Source organism: Cervus canadensis, chromosome 1 (genome assembly GCF_019320065.1).
Source record: "Cervus canadensis isolate Bull #8, Minnesota chromosome 1, ASM1932006v1, whole genome shotgun sequence".
In the NCBI taxonomy this organism is placed as follows: domain Eukaryota; kingdom Metazoa; phylum Chordata; class Mammalia; order Artiodactyla; family Cervidae; genus Cervus; species Cervus canadensis.
The window spans coordinates 27,224,544-27,247,482 of record NC_057386.1 but is presented as its reverse complement, the minus strand read 5'-3'; the positions used below and the strand labels follow the sequence as shown (position 1 = coordinate 27,247,482).

Genomic DNA, 22,939 nt, shown 5'->3' with positions numbered 1-22,939 from the left:
GACTCCTGTCCTGTGCAGGGTGTCTGACCCTTGAGAAAGGGCGGAGGCAGACAGTGACAGAGGAGCCAAGAGGCCAGAAGCACATTTGCACCAGGGGGGCCTCTGTTGTTGGTCATGACCCTGATTTTTTTCTTTACATTTTTAACAGAAAATGAAGAGACTCAGATATGGGCCACTTTTTTCTTGGGTGCAGTCTGAGTTGGAGACACTTGACTGCTGATGCACAGAGAACCTGGCTCTGCCTGGCCCTCTGGGCTGACTCTCAGCGGAGGCCCGGTCTTCTTGCCCCTCAAAGCTGGACATTGGGAAAGGAGTGTCGTGGTGCCAACAGTTTCAGGATTTGTAGAAAAATAGGGTAAAGATGTAGGGGAGGGAGCTGGGCCTGAATAAGGAGAGTGAAAGGCGGGGCAGTTTTAAAGAGGACACCTACTTAACAGGAAGGTAAAACAGTTCAACTTTCAGAAGAAAACATAGAACGATGTGTCATGACCATGGAACAAAGATTTCTTAAACAGAAACAAAATGCACTAATCATCAGAGAAGAGACTAATAAATTGGACTTAATTAAAATGAAGAATTGTGTTTAAAGGAAGCGTGAAAAGTCAACCACCCTGGGAGATGATATTGTCTATTTGACTAAGGACCTGTGTGCAGAATGTATAAAGAATCCCTGAAAGCAACAAGCAAAGAAAGACAATCTTATTCTAAAAATGGGCAAAGGCCTGAGCAGTCATCCAAGGAAAGACAGCAGGACGTCCAAGGAGCACAAGAGAAGAGCCCGGCCTCACCTGCCAGCAGGGAAAGCAAGCCATAGCCCGATAAGACCTCTCGTCACACACGCGCCAGTGACTGGGAGCAACAAAACCAACAGCAGCAAGTGCTGCGGAGAAAGTAGAGAAAACATAAATCACACAAGTCATTGGTGGGTGATAACACTGTACAATTGCTTTGGAAATCTGCCCGGCACGGTCTACCATGCTGTAACACACATACATCCTGTGGCCCACTTGGTCCATTTCTAGGTATACACCCAGAAGGAATTGACACATGTGGGTTCTGAGAGGCGTTACAAGAACATACCAACAGAACATACCAGATTTTAAGAGCCCCAGACTGGAAGTCACTCACCTGCCTATCGACAACAGAATGGGTAAGTAAACAATTATGTGATCATACCATAGGTTACTATTGGAGAAAAATGAATAAACCATACTCACAGGCAACAACACTGGTAAATCTCAACAATTTAAAAACACAAATGGAAATACTACAGGTTTTAATTCCATTTATATAAAGTTCAAATGCAGGCAAAATGGATATGGCATTTAGGGACCCTAAATTTTATAGAAAGCCAGCAGGAATAGAACTAGGGACAGAGTCACCTGTGGAGGTCATGGGAGCTATGACGGGAAAGTCACATGAGTGGTGTGGGCTCAGCTGTGCTCTGCTCCTGGACGTGACTCTATGGGTTTTCATGTCCACAGTCATTCAATAAACTATGGTTTACACATTTTTATCTTTGTGTATGACATTTCATTATAAAAAACCAAACTTATATCAAGTATTCCTTCCCTGTTCAACCTCTACAGAAAACAAAAACGGAAACTCTCCAACTAAATATGAGCAATTCCTAACTTCAGAAGAGACTGAAGGCCCACCGTGTGGGGCCTTTGTGTGAATCAGGAAAAGGCACCATCTTTTGAAGATGATTTAGTGAAAGCTACCTCCTTGGGCAAAACAGCCAGTCGGGAGCACTGCTGGGGGTTTATTCGGCCTCTGAGAAAATAAAGGGTCCCCTACCCTAGGGGACACAGGCCCACAGTGAGGTCATGTCTGCTGAAAGTTGTGATGGGTTCTCGGGGTCCTACCCTGCCCCTGCCCCCGCCCCGCCAGCAGCCCCGCCTGGGAGAAGAGAGCCGACACCAACAGGCACATGGGCCCGCCCAGGCCGGTGCGCACACAGGACACAGGCTGCCACCCGCCCAAGCCCGCTGGATGCTGACAGCCCCCAGCCTTACCGCATAGCCCTCTGTCTTCCTCTGGCACCACCTGAGGAGAGCGTTGCGCTTGGAGCCGCCGTATTCCCGGGCCAGGGCCGCCAGGGGGTCTCTTCTTTCCACACTAGTTAGAAAGCGGAGATGCTGACATTTAGAGCCCACAAATACACAGGAAATAACTAACTAGATGAGAAAAACAAAAATTGAGGTCTGTCCAATGAGACTCTAAAGAAATCGCCCACCAGTCCCATTAACATCACATTTTTATTACATTTCATGGTATGAAGCAGAAAGGGAACTGTGCTTCCTGGCTTTCAGGACTCTGGTGAGGGTTTTTTTTTTAATCCATCTGCTGCTCTATCCTTCTAACCTTTTATTTATTAAGTACAGCATCATTTAAATTAAAGACTCCTATAGAAAACAGTACATGTTCCAAAGCTACACCTATTTCTATGTAACATACACAAGGTATACTGGAAGAGCATTTTAAAAACACCAGACTAGTTGCTTATGGGAGGTGATGGGAATGGAGTTTATATGGTCAGAGTCACCATTAACAATGAAGTTATTGTGACTTTGCAAGTGTTCACTATGCCTAGTCTTAATTCATCACTGAGAGCCAAATTTCTAGGCATGACAAATTAGGGAAGACTAAAACAAAGGCTTGGAAAAGAGTTTCTCAATAAACGAAACATTTACCAGTTTTCTTAAAAAAAAAAAAAAATAGACATGACTGTAATAATAATAATACGAAAATTACCAAAGTAAATTTCTATTCTATTATTGGCTTGTCTCAATGACATGAATAAAAAAATGAAATAATAAACTAACCTCACTAATCTAACCTTTTACAATGAAGGTATAATATAAATAGCATGGAAATATATACATAGTCTGTTTGTATGTATTTCTGGTACAAAGAAAAGAATAATTTTGGGATAGCACTAATTCTGGTCCTGAAAACCTGTTTTGATTATTTAAATCCCCTGCACATAAACAAGACAGAAATGTAACAACTGGGGCTTTAAATTAAACCTCTGAAAGATATGACTTCATATATTTGGGTCCAGAAACAGACCACACCCAAAGATTTGACAATGGCTAAACTGAGGTATTCAGACTTTTATAAAACCCTTTTCTAATACTCATAATGGTAGTTCTAATGTTTGTTAAAAAGCCATTACTCCTCAAGTAGCCAATTTTGTGCATTTATCCACCTGCCTATTCGTAAATATTTACTGAGTGAGCGGCTCTGTGCAGCACAACATGAGGGGCTGAGGAGCGATCCAAGCGTCAGGATGAAGTATTTGCTGTCCACTAAATTACAGCCCAAGTAAGGACAAAAGCACACACAGTGCGCAGCAGGGAATTAAATACAAATGGAGGTCAAAAAAAAAAAAACAAATGGAGGTCAGACAGCACAGGCAGAAAAGGGGGTGTCCGTGCTACCGGGGGTGGGCTGCAACCTCAGGGGAGGGTGGACCGAGGAGGAGAAGTGTGAAAGGATAGAAGGAAGATAGTTCCGGCCCAAGCCTTGTAAGTCATCAGAATAGCTGGTGTGATGCTGCAAAGGTGGGAGGTACAGACTCTGATGGGTACCTGAGTTTGCTCTGTGGCTTCCAGCCCCCAGGGGAGGCGCCCAGCAGCCTGGAGCCTGCGAAGCCCAGAGAAGGGGGTCTGCTCAGGGACTCAAGAGAGGGGCTCTTGCGGAGATAAGGGTTTGGCTTCAGGTCCTCAGCTCTTCCCTTCAGGAGATCTGTGGGGACAATACCACGATTATTGTCCTGGAGGAGGAGAGACCCGGAAGGTCACACTGTCCAGTACACTCAGTCCTCACGTCAGTGTCATGTACAAGCACACAACAGATACCGAGTCACTGTGCAGCACCCCTGAAACCAGCACACACTGTACACCAGCTACACGCCACTAAAATTGTATAAAAGAACACACAACAGACACTCACTGTGCAGCACCCCTGAGACCAGCACACACTGTACACCAGCTACACGCCACTAAAACTGTATAAAAGAACACACAACAGACACTCAATCACTGTGCAGCACCCCTGAAACCAAGACAACACTGCAAATCATCTGTGTGTGCTGGGTCACTTCAGCCATGTCCGACTCTTCACGACCCCATGGACTGTACTCCTCCAGGCTACTCTGTCCATGGGATTCTCCAGGCAATAATACGGGAGGGGGTTGCCATGCCCTCCTACAGGGGATCTTCCCGACCCAGGGACTGAACCCATGTCTCTTGTCTCCTGCTTTGTTGGCGGGCTGGTTCTTTACCACTAGTGCCACCTGGGAAGATCAACTCTACTCCAGTAAAACTATAAAATAAACCACACCCCAGATTCAGATAGATACACAGATAACATGTTCTGGACTGGGTGATAAAAACACGAACAGGGACATGGTGTTTTCTAGAAAGGACTGTCCAGGCAGGATCAACTCCATGGTTCACAGGGACCAATGCCAAACTGCCCTTGTTCAACAGTTACTCTGAGCTTCAGGATGGCACCAGCAGCGCACTGACTAGACGCCCTGCTCCCAAGAGCCTCCGCAGGTACACAGGGCATGAGGGCCATCAGAACAGCCCGGCCCCAGGAAAAGCCCATGTTCTATCGATGGGCACTTGGGGGAGGGTGTGGCAGGAAGATGCCTGATAGGTCATCAGGTGGAAATGCTGGGCACCAGGAATGAGGCCCACTTCACAGGACAGGACACCATGCCAGCCACAGGGCCCAGCTCTCTAGGAATCAGTGAGACCATTTCTTCTGAGGCTCAACAGCTAAGGAAACAGGCTGAACCCCCTCAAGGCTATTTCCTAGAGGACCACTGAGGTGCAGATCGGGAGAAGACTCCTGCAACTGTCTAGCTGGACATACAGATGACTCGGGAGTGGGAACCTGGTCACTTGCTCAATGCCACAAGCAGCCACGACCAGGCCAAGCCCACGGTCCCCTCCTTCGACGCCATAAACAGTGGGGAAAACACTTGTACAGCCATTAGCATCAATTATGGTGGTCAGGTTGGGAGTGTGGCTAATGAGCTGGGAAGAGCAGAGAATCACAGCATTTACATCACTAAAGGGAACAACAAAAAACAGTGCATTAAGCCCAGGTCCTGCAGCTTCTAGGGACATGATGCTGCATGGCTGGCTGGAAAGCTGGCAATTTCCAGGGTGCGGGCCTTTCTGAGCCAAGTAAACAATCTCGCAGGTGGACAGGTGCCTGTGGGGCGGGGGGAGGGAGGAGAGAAAGAGGGGAGCTGAGGATGAGTTACTACTTCCGGGCAATCTCAGTGTCAGTATTTACCTTGTCAACGAAAAGAACGGTTTCTCTACAAAAGGGAAATTCTAAAGCTGGAGGAACAGAGATGTCAATACTAACAATAAAAGATCACCTAACACACTTAGAAACAGTTCAGATGGTAAACCTGTTACAGGTATTTTGTGTGTGTGTGTGTGTATAGTCCCTCAGTTGTGTCCCATTCTTTGCAACCTTATGGATGGTAGCCCAGCAGGCTCCTCTATCCATGGGACTTCCCAGCAAGAATACTAGAGTGGGTTACCATGCCCTCCTCCAGGGATCTTGCTGACCCAGGGATTGAACCCACGTCTCCTGCACTGGCAGGCAGATTCTTTAGCATTGAGCCATCTGAGAAGCCACAGATATTTTATCACAATTTTAAAAAACAACACGGGCAGCATTGCACTTATAACCGAGTTATTCCTACTCCACATTATATAGCAAGTGTGAAGAACTCAACATGGATGACCCCCCCCTGGATTCCTTACTCCTCTGACCCTGGGCTACCCATGGTCTCTGGTCACCACTTCCCTCTTCCTAGGAGTCATTATGACAACCCAAAGTCCTATATGAACTGTGCACACTTCTTTATGAAGTTGCTAATTGGAGTGATCACCAGCCTCCGTCACCAGAAGGCAACATGGCAAAAAGAGTCAGGGAAAGTCCTTCCTGTCCCTGAGCTCCTCACAAGCAGTGTGGCTCTTGTAAATTGATTAAGCTCTTTAGGGCCTGAGCCTCTCACCTGTAAAATGCAAGGAACAGGCCAAGGTCATCTTTAAATTCTCAATGTCAGTGTTTATCTAAGGCTAAAATAAAATCTTATTAAGTCCAAGAAAAAAGAAAACAAAATTCAGAAGGGAAAAAAATAAGTTGGTGAGGTGAAAGAGTTTACAGTCACAGAAACAAATGTTTTATGGATAAATCTGTGCTCGACCATGATCAAAAATGAGAAGAGTGGGGTTTCCTTTTTTATTCAGTGTCACAGAAACTGTTTTACATTAGAAATAAAGGATTTCTCTCTATGTGGTCTAGGTTTCTGGCTTTCTCTCCTTCTTCCCTGGATTGCAAGGAGATCAAACCAGTCAATCCTAAAGGAAATCAACCCTGAATATTCATTGGAAGGACTGGTGCTGAAGCTGGGGCATACTTTGACCAGCTGATGTGAAGACCCGACTCATTGAAAAAGATCCTGATGCTGGGAAATACTGAGGGCAGGAGGAGAAGGGAGCAGAGGATGAGATGACATCATCGACTCAATGGACATGAGTTTGAGTAAACTCTGGGAGATGGTGAAGGACAGGAAAGCCTGGCGTGCTGCAGTCCATGGGGTCAAAAAAGCCAGACACAACTTAGCGACTGAACAACAACTCCTTCTTCCAGGCACGAAGAACCAGGTAGTCAGTGTTCTTTCCATGTTTCCTCACAGCAGTGACCTCACACACAAGTATCTATCTCCCAGTGCACATTCTAGATGATGGCAACCCTGGCCAAGGCCTTGGGGCTCTGGCAGGTGGCAAAAGTCAGTCCCTGTGAGGCACTGGCACCAGTCTGGCTGAGTTCACTCAATCCTCCAAGCCATCCCAGAGGTGGACCACAGGATTTCTGTCTCAGAGACGAGGGAACCACAGCACCCGGGGCTGGGATTACCAGGCCAGAGCCAGATTGTAAGTGGCGGGGCCAAGGTTCAAGTCCATGCCGTCTGCCCCAGTCCCCCTCCACGGCTCCCTCACATCAGCCATCAGCATGGCAGGTGCAGAAGGAACAAAAATGGGGCACGTGAGGCCTGCCGACACAGCAGTGCTTCATCATGGGGATCTAAATTTTTCAAAACAAGGCACAGCAACAGGAAAAGGTCTACATTCAAAAACAAAGATCTCAGGCATATATTAGGAATTATGGGAGCAATAGACCTTCAGAATCAGATAAGAGTTTTTTCTCAAAATAGTTACTTTTATTTTTTTTTAAATTTTTTTTTTTACGAAGGACAAGGAAAGAGTGGCTTTATTTCTTTGCCAGGCAAAGGGGGAACACAGAGGGATAGTGCCTCAAGAATTGTGCCCCTTTCCTGGTGAATTGTTGTTGTTTAGTCACGGATTCGTGTCTGAACCTTTTGCGACCCCGTGGACTGCAGCCTGCCAGGCTTCTCTGTCCATGAGATTTCCCAGGCAAGAATACTGGAGTGGTTTGCCATTTCCTTCTCCATCAAAATAGTTACTTTTAAAGATGAGATATGCTCTTGAGATTTAGTAAAACAAGCAAAAGACCTGCAGAGCCTATTTCTCCCAGATTCAGGCACCCTGTAGCCAGCAGGACACAGCTGGGATCTCACGGCCATAATACACATATTCCGAGTTTGAATCATTTGCAACAAACGCCCCTGATTCTTTTTCTAAGCTCAGTTTCATGCAAAGGAGAAAAGAAAAGTTAACCTTACAACACATAAGTCAAAAGCACTTTCTATTTAACTCTTTAGTGACTGGGAGATTTTCGCAGAAACTAATGCCTGTGGCGGGCAATTTGTTATGTAAGTGAATATTGAAACACTCAGGTCAATAACATTTGGGTAACAAAAGGTGTATTAATATGTCTCTGGCCAATAATGTGTTACAGTGATTTACCTGAGAGGGGAAGGTCTGGGAGATCCAAGCGCTGAGTCACTCCTTTGCTGGCTGGCCGAGCACTGCTGAAGGCGGAATGCCTCTGAAACCAAAGGGCATCACACAGGTCACACCAGGAACAAGTGGTGTGTGTATGTGCTTGTGTGTGTACATACAACAGTTCTCAAGCTCATTAGAATCACCGGGGGGGGGGGGGGCTTTTAAAACAACCGCTTTAACTGGACAGGTAATAAATGCAATTGGTGTGCATGCATGCAAGCTTGCTCAGTTGCTCAGTCATGTCCGAATCTTTGCAACCCCATGGATGGTAGCCTGCCAGGCTCCTCTGTCCTTGGGATTCTCCAGGCAAGAATATGGGAGTGGGCTGAGATGCAATTGGCAGGATTCTCAAAAGGAACAGAAAGGACACAGAGTGAAAGCACAGTCTCCCTTTCACTCCCATCACCCCGTTCTCCCCAGGGCAACTATTACTCATCACATCTGTGAACATCTTCCTGGAATAATCTATGTATATTCAAGGACGTGTGTAAACATACTGTTTTTTAATGGCCAACAGGCACATGCAAAGATGTTCCGTATCACTAGTCATTAGGAAAATGCAAATCAAAACCACAATGAGGTATCACCTCACCCCTGTGAGGATGGTCATTGCAGAAAACAACCATAGAAAAAACAAGCATTGGTGAGAATGTAAGAAATTAGAACACTTGTGTACTGTTGGTGGGAATGTAAAACCATGCAGGTGATATGGAAAACAGCAGGAAGGTTCCTCAAAAACATAAAAACAGAACTACCATGTAATCCAGCAATATCACTTCTGGGTGGTTACCCAAGGAACACAAAACAGGGTCTTGAAGGGATATTTGCACACCCATGTTCACTGTAGCATTATTCACATTAGCCAAGACATGGCAACAACCTCAATGTCTATTAACAGATGAATGGATAAAGAAATCGGCAATGATGGCAACACTGACATCAGAGAAACTGGCAAACACCACAAATAAGGGCTCTTTCTCCTAAACAGCCAGTTGTTAAACTTCTACCAGCAAACTTATGTTATAGCTCAATACAAATAGGTGAAAGTGAAGCATGACCTCGTTCACTTGTATTAAATAAACAATGATTATCACAAAAAATAAATAACTTGTATTTGGTTTTACATAGAAGGTGGTAGAAATTACCTTCAAGGATGAAAAAGTAAAAAAAAAAATAAAATTTTTCTTTTAAAGCATAAGAGATCCCAAACAATAGACGTGTAACTACCAAAGATGTCAGACAACAGAGCTTGTTGACAAGTACATCAACCTCAGCTTCATATGGGCAGAACGTTGAGTGCTCCTGGTGACATCAAAAGCCCTGGTCTTAGAACTGCCAGGCGGTTTTGGTCTAAGACCTTTAGGAGATGGCAAACACAACATAGGGTTACGTGTGGTGAACCCTTAAGAATTTATAAATTGCAAGCACTCTCTCTGGGCATTTAAAAAAAAATTCTTTGAGAAGAAGATCAATGTCCACTCTAGTGTAAAAAATACAATCGTCACTTAACTGAAAACTTTGACAGTGTCATCTTATGGAAAACCAAGAAAGAGGCATCAACAAAACTGTATGATGCTTACAGCGTCTCTCTCAGACCCTCACCAGGCACTGGAGCGGAATTTTTGATGAAAGCTTCATTATTATTATTTTAGGCCTATTAAAAACAATATTCAGAAACTTCCCTGGCAGTCCAGTGACTAAGACTCCTCACTTCCACTGCAGGGGGCCTGGGTTTGATCCCTGGTCAGGGAACTAAGATTCCACATGCCACGTGGCATGGAAAAAATTAATAAATAAACAAACAAAACAGACGATCAATGCACCTCAAAAAATAAATGAACTGGTTTCCATATCCCTTTTGTTGCCTGGGTAACCACGTGACACAGGCTCCCACCCACACCCGGTGGGCACCAATACCTGCATTGGAGAAACAGCGGCAGCTGGGGGCGTCCTCACAGGGATCCCACTCAGGGGACTCCGGGGGGTCTTGTGGACAGAAATATTCTGCCCAGTTCCACCTGCCAAGAAAAAGGGCAGGATGTTTCTATGCTGTTCCAGTTTGAAACAGCAAATAATACTTCCTGCCTTGCTCTTTCACCCTCTTCTGGTCTGGACTCATGCTGAACTGGGGAGTGAGTCGGGGGTTAACTAGATGGGGGCTGGTCTTAGACAAGGACACATGAGGAGGAGAACGAACAGGTATCGAGGCAGCCACGGCAAGAACACATTCTTACACAAACCACACTGTTCTTTCCTTTTCCACCTTCACAACCAAATCTTGTCACTGGGCCTTCATATCCTCCTGTCTGCAGGCTCATCTTAATCCATTCAGCTGCAAACTGTTTCAGCAGAGACAATGTCCTAGGACTGGCTGTTACTCTGGCCCTGGTACAATGAACGTATTTATTGCTATCAAGGGAAGACATACATCGTGTTTTGGATACAGATTTCTTCTAAGAACAGTGCTCATGAAAGTTCAGGGTAGACAAGGTAGAGATCCATTTTTCTCATATGCAGATAATGGCAAACAAAAGTGAGCTGTGGGTCAGGGAGACATTTCCAGAAAAAGCTGGGAATGTCTCACAATCAGGAATGACAGATTGTATTAGGTGCCAGCCAGACAGCCCAATGCATGGAACCAGCGCCTCCTTTCCTGGGAGACAAGCCTCTGGCTAACCCTGCTAATCCTCATGAGATGGTAAGAAGGCAAACAGTGGTGATCTGGATTTAATGGACAGAGAGGAAGAAAAGGAAAGGGGTGTGGCAGGAGCTGAAGGGAAGTTTGGGAGGAGAGGCAAGACAACTCCCCTCTGTCGTCTCATGCAGCCCCAGCGAGCACTGCACACGGTGTCTGCACGTGGATAGTCTGAGAAGGGCCCCCTGGTTACACCAACGTGGGGCCAGGGCAGCAGAGGACAGGCTGGATCCATGACGCTATGGTCTGAATTTGAGTTTTGCCTATCAAACAAAATGACAGAATACCTGGTCGTCCCAAGTCAAATGACTTGATGAGGGACTTCACGGTGGTTGCAGACTCTGAAGGTGTTGGAGGAGTCCTGTTCATGTAGACGCTGGGCCACCGGCCAGGAGCATCCGCCTCCGAGGGCTCGGGCTCTTCCTTCACTGGTCTGCACAGCAAAGAGCAAATCAGGTTGAAAAGCTGGAGGACGCACCCATTCAGGGAAGGACAAAGATGGAAACAGCCAATGCGGAGAAGAAGAATGAGTCTGGGAGGAGAAACCCAAACTGAAAATCCTGCTCTCTGTATTAGCTTTGCATCTCCAGGAAATAACCACTCAACTTTTATCAGAGACATTTTCTCGGGAATGGCCAGAGACAGCATTTTCATACATGGAGTGACTTGACATGAGCTCTAAATGAAAAGGATGTACGTCTACTCTGTAAACTATAAATATATAAAAAAACAAATGTTATTTATCATGAAATAGTTATCTTACTGTCCACAGTGGATACAACAGGTTGGTGAATTAGTGTGAATTCCAACCCCCACCTGGTACACAGAGGCTGGAAAGACGACACCTCAGGAGCCCAATCCCTGCAGGGAGGATCTCAGATAAAGGCTTAGACCCCACCGGCCAGGAAGACTGGGCCGGATGTAGACTCCTGAGTTGGGGAGGAGAGGCAGGGCACAGGGCATTCACTATGCTGAGATGGACAGAAGCAGAGATAAGGTGCTCCTGCTGCTGGAAACTGGTGGCAGCTTCAGATCGGGCCGGCAGCTTCCTGGTGTCAGGTTCCCATTCAGGGCAGAGGCAGCCACTCGCCTAGAAACCCAGCTGTGTGTGGGAACTTCCAGAGTTGTTACTGGAGGCTAGGCCTGGGTCTGTTTCTCGGAGGGGCCCCCAGCAATCCTGCAAGCCCCTTCTGCTTAAACCCACAAGGCTGCCATCTCTCAGGAACATCAGAGTCCTGACTCACACGTGAACCCTCCCACCCCTAGGAACAGGAATGGTAACCGTGCTCTAGAACAATACCACAACTCCCTGTGAGGCAGTGGTTCTCCTGAGCTCTCCTGCACAATTGCCGTCAGTCTTCCCTGTGGTCTCCAAGCTGGAGCACAGACTCACGGACTGTTGTTTAGTTGCTCAGTTGCGTCCAACTCTTTGTGACCCCATGGACTGTAGCCTGCCAGGCTCCCCTGTCCATGGGATTTCCCACCCAAGAATCCTGGAGTGGGTTGCCATTTCCTCCTCCAGGGGATCTTCCTGACCCAGGGATCGAACCCAGGTTTCCTGCATTGCAGTCGAACTCTTTACCGCTGAGCTACCAGGGAAGCCCCCAGACTCATGGAAGAGCCTCTTAAAGACAGACCATTTGGGTCAACCTTCCTCAATCAGGGGATGTTAGCTTGTCACTTAATCTCCCTGTGAGTGAGCCAAGACATCGCCCAACTTCTGATTTCTAAATCACTGCTCTTTTTATTATATCAAATTGCTACAGCTGTTTTGCAAGAAGATGACTAATTTATGAGAATAGCTCAAACAGAATACTTCTGGCAGCATATTTTAATAAGGTCAATGGAAGTTTAATATATTTATTTACTGATCTTTTTTGGAAGAAATCTGACTACTCAGAAGCTTCTGTGGTTGAACTGACTTGTCTTTGATTCTCAAAGCTTTCTCCTGTTGCTCTGTTATCAACATGAGGAGGATAAATTTTGGAAAAACAGAACTTAAAACACACTTTAAATCACACTGCCCTACACTTTTGTATTTACCTTCTTTTGAGGTAAAAAAAAAATCAGTAACAAATGACTTTTCTGGGAAGTTAGTATCAGGGAGTCATGTACGGATGTGAGATTAAAGAAGGCTGAGTGCCGAAGAATTGATGCTTTCGTATTCTGGTGTTGGAGAAGACTCTTGAGAGTCCCTTGGACTGCAAGGAGATCAAACCAGTCAGTCCTAAAGGAAATCAGTCCTGAATATTCATTGGAAGGACTGGTGCTGAAGCTCCAATACTCTGACCACCTGATGCGAAGAGCCGACACACTGGAAAAGACCCTGATGCTGGGAAAGATTGAGGGCAGGAGGAGAAGGGGGTGGCAGAGAACAAGACAACTGGATGGCATCACCAACTCAATGGACATGAGTTTGAGCAAGCTCTGGGAGACAGTGAAGGACAGGGAAGCCTGGAGTGCTGCAGTCCATGGGGTCGCAAAGAGTTGGATATGACTGAGCAACTGAACAACATCAGGTGTTTCAGAAACTGGTAGGTTTGTTTTTTTTTTTACATCGAATAGGGTTGGTTTGGGTTACTTTCCCTGTTATGTCACATAGGACAAAATCAGATGGTGAATATGCAGAAAGACTGGAACCAGGTTAGGTACAGGCAGAGGAAAAGCTCTCATTTCTGTCCTGGGCATTCTTAGGAACGTGAGAAAGTGGGCACCTCCTTAGCCATCCAGGTATGTGATCTGCCTCCTCAGGGACTGGGGAGATTTAGGGCACACGACAAAGGAAGGTCGTTTTAAAAAGCCCATGTTCATTTCACTCCTTGATAATTTAATAAGAATAAAATGGGGAATCCAACATTCTGCTGAGGTGTTCCCTTCAACTACTTAAGCTTCTATGTGATTCACAACATCAGATGATACAGGACTCGTTCCGAAGCCTAAGAGAGTAGCAAGGATGCTGGAACCACTCCCATCTCGCCTGCCTGCAGGTATGATGGGCAACGCTCCACACCTTCCATTTGCTGGGCTGGGCCAGCAAGAAGTAGGGTGAGGAAACCCTGCAAGGAGTTTAAGTAGATTAGAGATGCTATGAGACTAAAGACCCACCCCATTATGTAACCGCTATGTGTGTGCGTTTGCATGTGTGTGCATGCGTGTGAGTGTGTGCATGTGTGAGTGTGTCTTGGGAGCCACAAAACAAAGCCTGAAATGAAGAACTAAAGAACACAAGTCATTAAGAATGCTGTTGATCTCATCAGCACTTTAATCCTAAGCAGGGACACCAGCCTGTCATCAGATGGTTTTGGATCAATCAGCAACAAGTCCAGCAATAAACAAAGTATGATCTCTCCTCTGTTCAGAGGAAGAGTAAGAACTCTGTAATCTACAGAAGCAGGCAGATTCTTCACTGCTGAGCCACCTGGGAAGTATTCTTGCCTGGGAAATCCCATGGACAGAGGAGCCTGGTGGGCTACAGTCCACAGGGTCACAAATAGTTGGACACAACTGAGGACTGAGCAACTTCCCTAATGCACTACTTTCCTTGTTAGGTTATGGAACAGGATCTTAAAGCACTGTTGGTTTTCTACAGCTCTTGTGTCATCACACAGGGACACTGCTTGGCGTTGCTGTCAGTTTTGCTCCAAGGACATGTGAGTTCTTGTGTGCAATTAGTTTTAAAATATTCAAATGTTAATGACTTCTGGGAAACATCTCATTATACCACTGCTGTCTTCACAATCACCTGATCAAGGTTTGTAAAGAAGACCAACTGGGCACATTGATGATCTGCTCCTGATGGCTCTTTTCTCAGCTACTGAACAGAGCCCAGCCCAGGCCCTCCTGGTGCTGCACAGACTCCCCGCACCCGGCCTGGTTTCCGGACCAAAGCCTGGATGTCTGGAGCTCTGTTCCTCTTTGTCCTTCCTCCAGGTCTTTGCTCTTCCATATCTCCACCTGTAAGGTACTCTTCCCAAACTGTGTCTTCAGTTATACACAAGACACTCTGAAAGAAGTCTGCAGATCCACATGAGACAGGAATCGGGAAGCACTCTGTCTCAGGTGTCAAGTGTCCTCTGAATTTCACTTCTGAATTGCAACATAAGCAATTCTAGGACAAATAAAAACGACCAGGGTAACACGGCGATTTAAGAACCACAGGAACATTTCGTAAAAATCCTGCATCAGCCCCTGAAGCTACTGAAAGCGGCATGCACAGGCCTCAGACTGTGAAGAATTTCTGCTACACAGAGAAGGGGTGGGGCAAGAAGAGAAAATACTACCAGTTCACCCTAATTCCTCTGCAAGGAGAGTGAAGGTGCAGGACAGCCCACCGAGTCCTTCCCAGCCCTGGTCCTGGAGGGACGGCCAGCTTGGGAGCAGCGCCTGGAGGACATGCGGAGCACTCCTCCCACAAAAGGTCAGGAACACTGACCACCTGAGGAGGCCAGGGTGGTTGATCTGCGGCACAAAGGACGGTAGCAAAAAGCCACAGGACACGCCTAAAATGGATAATGACCAAGCAAAACAGACCCCCAAAGCCGGCTACCACGTACCATCTGCGCCAAACAGAGAAAAAAACTGGACACTGGTGAATTTCCTCGCTGGCACCTTTTCTGCTGCATTTCTTTCAGCACCTGTATCTCTGACATTCAGCAGAGATTTACCTTAAAGAGCCTCTCCTCTAGCTTAAGATACAAGAAGATTTCAAGAATGGTTGGGAAGAGTGAGCACAGATGACGGTAGAATCCAGACACTGATCCTGGGCAGAGAACAGGTCCTGACACACTTGGATCCACTGAAGCAGGAATAAGAGATGGGCAAAAACAGGCCAAGATGCACAGACAGATCTCATGGCGTAAGATGAAGAGACTCACTGCATGTGAGGGAGAACAGATGTGTAAACAAAGGACAAGAAACAGACTCAGACACTGAAAAGCCTCTGCCTTGAGAATGCAATAAAACCAAGAGAACAAACAAAAGATGTAAAATGAAAGGCTGAGTGTTATTAGCAATCTCGTAAGGTCAGGAAAATATTTTTTTTTTAGGAAAATATTTTCAAGGGGAACCAACTTAAGAGAAAAAGGAACAAGAGCATATTGGCAAAGTCTTTCTGAAAATGGATGAAATGAACGATGTCAATGTGGGATTTCAGTTCCATGGGCGGAGAACACTGCTGACACTGACTGCCTTCCAGGATGCTACCAGAGGGGTTTAACACTTCCATTTTATTATCAGTTCACCTAAATAATACTTCACAATTAAGAAGAAATCCAATACAGTCAATCACCAAACCATCTGTTTTTAGATTTCAGCAAGACAACTCTGGACCTCAAATCCCATGTACTGCATTTTCCGATACTTCAGAATTTTTAATTAAAAACTTATTCATGCAAAATTAGTATCTTCGCTCCATGCCCTCTTATTTCTAATAATGAAATCATTAAAAAATAGCATTTGCACTTAAAAGTCAACCTCCTGTCTACAAAGTGTACTGAAAATGAAACTTTGCTCCTGCCTTGGTTCTAGTTATCTGATGTGGCTTTTAAGTTCTGAAACTACACATGCCAGAAAACTGGGAACAAAGTGACCTGGAGGGCCTGCCAGGGGTGAAAAATCAGGCAACAGACTCTTCTAAATAATTACATATTTATTTAGCACTTCATAAACACTTACATATAAAAATAGTCAACAGTCTCCCAAGAAAGACAGATCGAAATATGTGGGGCAGAGACAGCTGTGCATTTGAAGCTGAGGTTGTGTTTTTCTTGTTTATATTTGAAAACACCAGGCAAGTGAATTTTATATCATCGTAAGGACTTTCAGTCCGAGGTAAACTTACAGATATATAAATTCCTATCCCACAACAATTCCAGCGGGTATCGAAACTATTCTTACAGAGAGGACAGTGACCTCTCAAGTTGAGTCTTCTAGTGACTCTGGGCTCTCAGGCCTGACCTCCCACAACATCTTCCTGAGTTGACCAGCTTGCCTAAGTCTCTGCAGAGCAGACAGGAAGTCCTATCTCGTCTCATCTCCTATAGGGTAGGTGATGGTCCAGATGCTCCTCACACGAGGGCTGCAGTGGTCTCTGCCTGGAGGAGGCTGCTGACCTGGACTTAGATCTTCACAAATGGATGCACTTCCAACAGTTTACAGTCTCACTTTGAACCTTGGATCCCTCTGAGTTACACAATTCTGGACTGGAAAAGTCTTTTACTTTCCAAGGTGAGCTTATTCACGAGGCTTTTACCAATGCTCGTGAGTTCTCAATGCAGTTCTGGTCAGCACTGTCACCACACGGAAGTGTCTGATTCAGCCACAGACTTTATGATCAAGCAAACATCTAACAGAACCCCTCAAAGAGATTTTGGAAGTCAGCCCAACACGTGGCAGTGGCTTGTTTTGGACTAGGTGAGGAAGTCAGACCTCAGCCTGAAGAGGTGAAATCAAAGCTTGACATGGGAGAAGTAGGGCTTTCTAACTTCTTCAGAGACGTCACGTGGACAGCTTCCTATTTCACCTAAACTAGTGTTAATTCCAAGCTTATTGGATACCGTATTCAAACGGAAGCATAAAAATAAACTCCAAAAAGTAAAGTGTGGCCTGGTTTGTGTTCTCTCTGCACATGCAAAGCCATGGACCTCACTCAGCACTCTGGCTGCTTCTTAAAAAATGTTTTCATGACAGACTCGTATTTTGGGTTTTTTGTCTTTTGTTTTCAGAACAACTTCATTTTGTGCTTTCAAAGACTGCTGAATCTTCTAAGAAAGAGGGGGAAAATAAGAGGGAAGGATGATCTTTGTGCAGAGTTGATTCCAAAATGCAAAAGAAGAAAAAAAAAAGGCAGAGAGACTTGCTGGCAACGACTGTTCGAGACAGTGGCTGTTCTAAGGAGACCGTTTGGTTCTTTATGAAAAGGGCATTCCTCCTCTACACACGCCCCCTCTCACACAGAAATGGCTGTGGCTCCCCATCGCGGCAGGGCTGGGCGGCCTCTCCTCCTCCACCTGCTCTGCTAGCTGACAGAGACCATGGAGCTGGAAGATAGAAACAGGAGGCACAGGCTGGTAAAGGGGTTACTCCACGTAACACGACCACAGTCTACACATCAGAACTGACAGCTGGCAGTGTCCAGGGGGACAGCTCAGATCCAGAACAGGATCAGCACACCTGGGTTTCGACTTTTCCCATCCCTTGCGGAAGTCAAGAGATCTTCAGACAGAAAGAATGCCACGAACAGGCTCTTCCCACTAGACCTTCGCTGACAGACAGGGTGTCGGCAGAGATGATGGAGACCAATCACATCAGGCCCCTGTGACTGACAGAATGGCCTGTGGGTCCCTCTACTGTTCTACAGTTAAGAGTAAAAAAGAAAAAGGACTTCTGTTATGATACACACGTGCTGTGTACACACGTGCTGGAGAAGGAAATGGCAACCCACTCCAGTATTGTTGCCTGGAGAACCCCATGGACAGAGAGAAGAGCCTGGTGAGCTATAGTTCATGGGGTCACAAAGAGTCGGACACAACAGAGTGACTTGGCACGGCACACAAGTGCTAAAGGCTTCGGGGAGGCACACGTCCTCGGCCCACTTTTCAAAGTGAATCTGTAGATGGGGCCAGGCAGCAGGCCAGCAGACACAGCTCTGCAGAACTACAGACGGCTTCTCTGATGCCACACGTGCGAAGCTAAGCTATGAAAATGCACGTTTGTGTGAGTGAAAGGGTGATGCTTGCCAGGATACTGGAGGACTAGTTTCTGCCCCGAGGGCCAAATAAAATGCCAGCAGCCCAAAAGCTGCAGGTAGGCATGTGAGGTCTGCTCAGAAAGTGCGCGGGAATCCCCTTGAGAACTGGCCTTTCCCCAAGGGGGGGATGGGAAGGGGGTTGGACATGTCGACAATCCCAGGGACCCATGAAGCTACACCTTTAACACCCCACCTCCCTTCCAGTGACAGCCGCAGACACCCAGTGAGCGGTGTGACATGTTACAGCTGTGAGAACAACACAGGGTGCACAGAGGCACACAACCGACGTCAGAATGCAGGCGCACACACAGAGTTAACAGCCGACCCCAGGGAGGCTGGCAGTGACAGGCCACATGCTGCTGGCTGCAGGGGTGGCAATGCAAGAACCAGCAACACAGGCTGACACATCGTGCACCTGAAATGTCCTAGTTTGGAAGCTGGCACAGCTAATTATGCACAGACATTCAGCGTGTTTAGCTCTTTAAGATGTTTCCTGTGGCTGCTCATTGGTGTCACACAATAACTACAGCAGAAATCGAGTAAGTCTCCTACAAACAATGGTTTTAACAGTTTCACGGTAAGAGCAGACACACAGAAGTCTGTCCCTGCTATGGTCTGAGACACCCACGTCATGCATGTCTCACTGACAGGGTCTTTTGTTAGAGAGGCTGCATGTGGCCCATCGAGGCAGTTAAGCTGAGTTGCATGTCTGTTCTCTGAAACTGCCAGGCCCAAGGACTCAATTTTTCAGGAAGAATATCTGTTGTTTCAATTTCGATGAAAGTTTTAATTTCATTATATTTTCCTTAATGGTTCAAAACAAGAAACAGCCAGAGTTGAAAAGTTATTCATGATCCTTTCATCCAATAATGTATGTGTCTGGCAAAACTGCCCACTTTCAGGTCCACAAAAACTACACAGGTTTGTTCAGATTTCTGGAAGAGAAAGATGAGGTCCACAACCTCGCGTGGAGGTGCCATATGTAAGGGAGACCCCAGGCTTCTGTCAGGAAGATGGTTCAGTGGGCATGCAAGTCCACGACTCCCCATCAGAGAAAGGTCAGCCCATCAACTCGACTCAGGAAACAGCGGAGCCTGGGGGTGGGCGGCCTTAAAACCCAACCTACTCTTACCTCCTCATGTAAGAGATGAAGGCGATTGGTCTGGGAAGAAAACCTGCAAAGGTGAGATCAGAGCCTAACTGTGCCATGTATCTTAACATCGATTATTCTGACTCCAAAATAAAAATACCTCTGAAAATATCACAGGGCTGAAGATAGTTAATGAGCTAAGTTTTAGAGTCATCTAAAAACAGTATGCTAAGTAACGTTCCACTGTTTTAGGTACTGAGTTCTTGGCAACAAACGATAACTTGTCTGCACACCCAGGCCCGCCGCCCACCCGCCTGCTGGCCTGTGTTCTCTTGACAGCCAGCTGATGAGAAGGCGAATCGGTCTATCTGGAGTCACGATGGAGGTGCTTCTCCTACGACGCTCTTACCTTCTCTTGTTGTACTAATACTTGGAGGACCTCGTCAGAATTTTCTGCATGTTCTTTGGCTGTGGCTGAGCCAAGAATGACTTCTGAGTTCTCGTTAGGTGACTGTCAAAGTTAAGAACCCAGGCAGCCAAGATGGAAGCATCATGCCGATCCAGGACCTCAGAGGGTGGGAGCTGGTTCCAGGTCTGGCTCAGGTGATATGTTCAGGGAGAGGCGGGGCCGCTGGCAAGTAACTTCTCCAAGACCAACACTTAGAAGAGGCGGCTGGTCAGGGCAGCCAGTGCCAGGTAAGAAACCACTCTGGCAAGTGTCTGGAGGGTGGCCTGAGGCAATGACGGCCAAGAAACCCACTGATGGGACAGGTTCAGTAATGTGTCAGTTCTCAAATTTTGAAATATTGTGTGATAAGGGATTGAACTGCTCTATTTGGGAGGTAGGTTTGCAAATCACTGGAAAATCAAAAGAGAAATGTACTGCGTTTAAAAAAAAAGTGCCCCTAAGTTTGAAAATGTTAGGTGTGCAAATGGGGGGGCCCTACGTGGTCAAGCTACATGTAGGCATCCTGTGACATCATGCTTGTATATATAATCTGGCCTGTTTCTTAGAATCTATACAATAACTTATTGAGGGCCACATCTCACACTCAGGGCTTGTCTTTCACTGTTTATCTGTGAGATGACGTATGATGTGGCTCTTCCTCCAAAGACACACAATAGAAAAGCAAGACACGTGGACAAGCAAACAAAAGCAGACACCACAGCAAACCAGAACAACCCAGTCATTTCAACAGGGAACACCACGAAATCTGCTTTCCTACTTGGCTGCTCCCTGAACTGAAAATTCATGCGCTTTGGTGGCCAGAAAGTATAGGTTTCACTACATAATCATGGTCTTAATTTTCATAAACAAAGGGCCATGAGATTGACCGAAGCAAGCTTAAGAGAATCAAAACAGAATTCTGGGCAGAAATCTACCCCTCCCACTGCCATGAAATTCATGACACTACATCAGACCCAGAGGCTGGGAATCCAGCCTCCAGCAACCCTGGAAAACAGTTATAAAGTGCAAGCTGAACAAATCTGTATCCAGAACCTACTAAGGGTTTTTTAATTCTACTGTGTTTTATATTGACAGACATCTGAAAATTCAAAATAATTTCTAATAACCAAGAACATCAATGTTAAGGACATCTATTCCTGACAGGGGAAAGACAGCAATGCATGAGCTGAAGCCTAAAATACTGTGACAATCTTGCCCAGAAACCATTTAAACTTTAAACAATAAGCAACTCTGAGCTCACTTTGGGAACAGCTTCCTCTGAAAGGTCACTGTTAGGACGGGCTTGTTGGGAAAACGTGGCCTCTGATGTCCTCCCCCTGACCATCCCCCCAAAAGAAGGGAATCTCGTATCGGTCCGATGCATGTTCTCCATGCTGACCCTTTGAAATAAAGTGAGTTACTTCATGCTCTTCTGCAGGGAGCATACAGGAGCTGCTAAGAAAGGACACACCCTGCACCAGGACAGTAGGTGGGGTCTGTATCCACCAGCCAGCCTGAGTAGTGGGTCAGCCTCTCCCACTGAGTGAGGATGACACACATGGGGTGCTGAACCAACACTGAGATGGAAGAGCAGCCTCTCCTCCAGACCCCAGAGAGGACTTGGCTGGAGCTCTGTCCTCATGGTAACCAGCTTCCTCATCACCAGGAACGGCAGTCATGGTGCTAGGTGGATTGTTCCTACCCTGGAGCTTGTTATAACTTGGCCATGGGGTTAGTTATTCACTGGCCATGGGTTAGTTATGACCTCGCCAGGGGATTCGTTATAACCTGGCCACAGAGCTAGTTATAACCTGGCCATGGGCGGGCACAGAGCAGCAGAGGAACCTGGAAGGAAGGTGAGGGCTCAGTGAGGGCAGAGACATCCCTGTATCCTGGGTGGGGAGAGCGGCCGGGACCCACCTGCCTCGGGCCTGTGCGTCTCCCAGAGCCTTCTGCAGCCGGGCGTTCTTCTCTTCTTCCTCCAGCAGCCTCCGCTTGACAGCGCGCAGCTCCTGCTGGGCCTCGACCTTGATGTCGTTGGCCACCACTACCGCCGTCTGAAGGTCAGCCTGGAAGCGCCGCCATTCTTCCGTCTCGTCCTGGAAGAGCCAAGTTGGTGCCTGCATCAGACTGACCCCCCAGCCACAGTTGCAGGGCCCAGGGGTGTCTGTAGGAAAGATGGGCTTTGCGATCTTGGTGCCAGGAAAAGGCACAGGGGGGCTGCACCTGCAAGTGCGGGAGTCCCAGCCCTGAAATTGAGGCCGCCTGAACCTCCCTCCTGGCCACACTGTGGTTCCAGGCCCCGCAAGTTTACTACACAAAGCAGGGCCAGAGAGTCGTCAGGGTGTGTCTCAAAGGTGTCCATACCTCAGTTAACGGGGATATTTCAGGTAGAATGATGCTCTGGCTCTGACCGTGTCTTACCTTTATCTGCTTCGTCAGAGTCTTCAGCTGCCTCTCCAGGTCTGATTTCTGTTCCTCCAGCTTCATCACGCTGCCTGGAAAGGAATAGGCAGACTGGAGTCAGAAATGTCTTGAGCCTCTGGGGAGCTGAGCTCAGGAGCTGGGCAACCTCAGGTCCTGCCCCGGGCTCCAAGACCTGCCCCTGTGGCCGGGCTTCCCAGCTCTGCGCCCAGAGCATGGGAGCCAGCGGCAGAGGGTTCCTCCAAGAGAAACAGGATGAGTGGGAATGTAAGTGATGTGAGGCTAGGGTTCAGCCTCAGAGACAGGCTGCACAAACTCACAGTGCTACGGGAAGAGAGCCAACAGTCGCTCACACTCACACGCTGACTGCCTGGAAGCAGCCCGGTGACCTGAACATCCTTCGCTGCTATGATGTGGAAGAACGGCTTTTCTTTAAATTTATTTTTAACTGGAGGATAGCTGCTTTACAATGCTGTGTTGGTTTCCGCCATACAACAATGTGAATCAGACACAAGTGTACATGTGTTCCCTCCCTCTTCAGCCTCCCAGAGGGAGGGGTTCTGAG

General features: G+C 46.8%; 1 protein-coding gene across 10 annotated transcripts in view; it reads right to left on the bottom strand.

Annotated features, from left to right (window-relative positions):
* Positions 1-22,939, bottom strand: part of SPECC1 (sperm antigen with calponin homology and coiled-coil domains 1) — a 210,789-nt gene that overhangs the window by 35,659 nt on the left and 152,191 nt on the right. For 9 of the 10 annotated variants that reach the window (XM_043473066.1, XM_043473070.1, XM_043473069.1 and 6 more), the window contains 7 exons: positions 22,375-22,448; positions 21,871-22,049; positions 10,953-11,098; positions 9,888-9,988; positions 7,932-8,013; positions 3,597-3,753; positions 2,019-2,121 (listed from right to left, as the gene is read on the bottom strand). In XM_043473066.1, the coding sequence (XP_043329001.1) occupies positions 2,019-2,121; positions 3,597-3,753; positions 7,932-8,013; positions 9,888-9,988; positions 10,953-11,098; positions 21,871-22,049; positions 22,375-22,448 (842 nt within the window). Of the gene's footprint in view, positions 1-2,018; positions 2,122-3,596; positions 3,754-7,931; positions 8,014-9,887; positions 9,989-10,952; positions 11,099-16,294; positions 17,703-21,870; positions 22,050-22,374; positions 22,449-22,939 lie in introns of those variants that run through there. The other variant, XM_043473095.1, reaches the window with a different exon arrangement.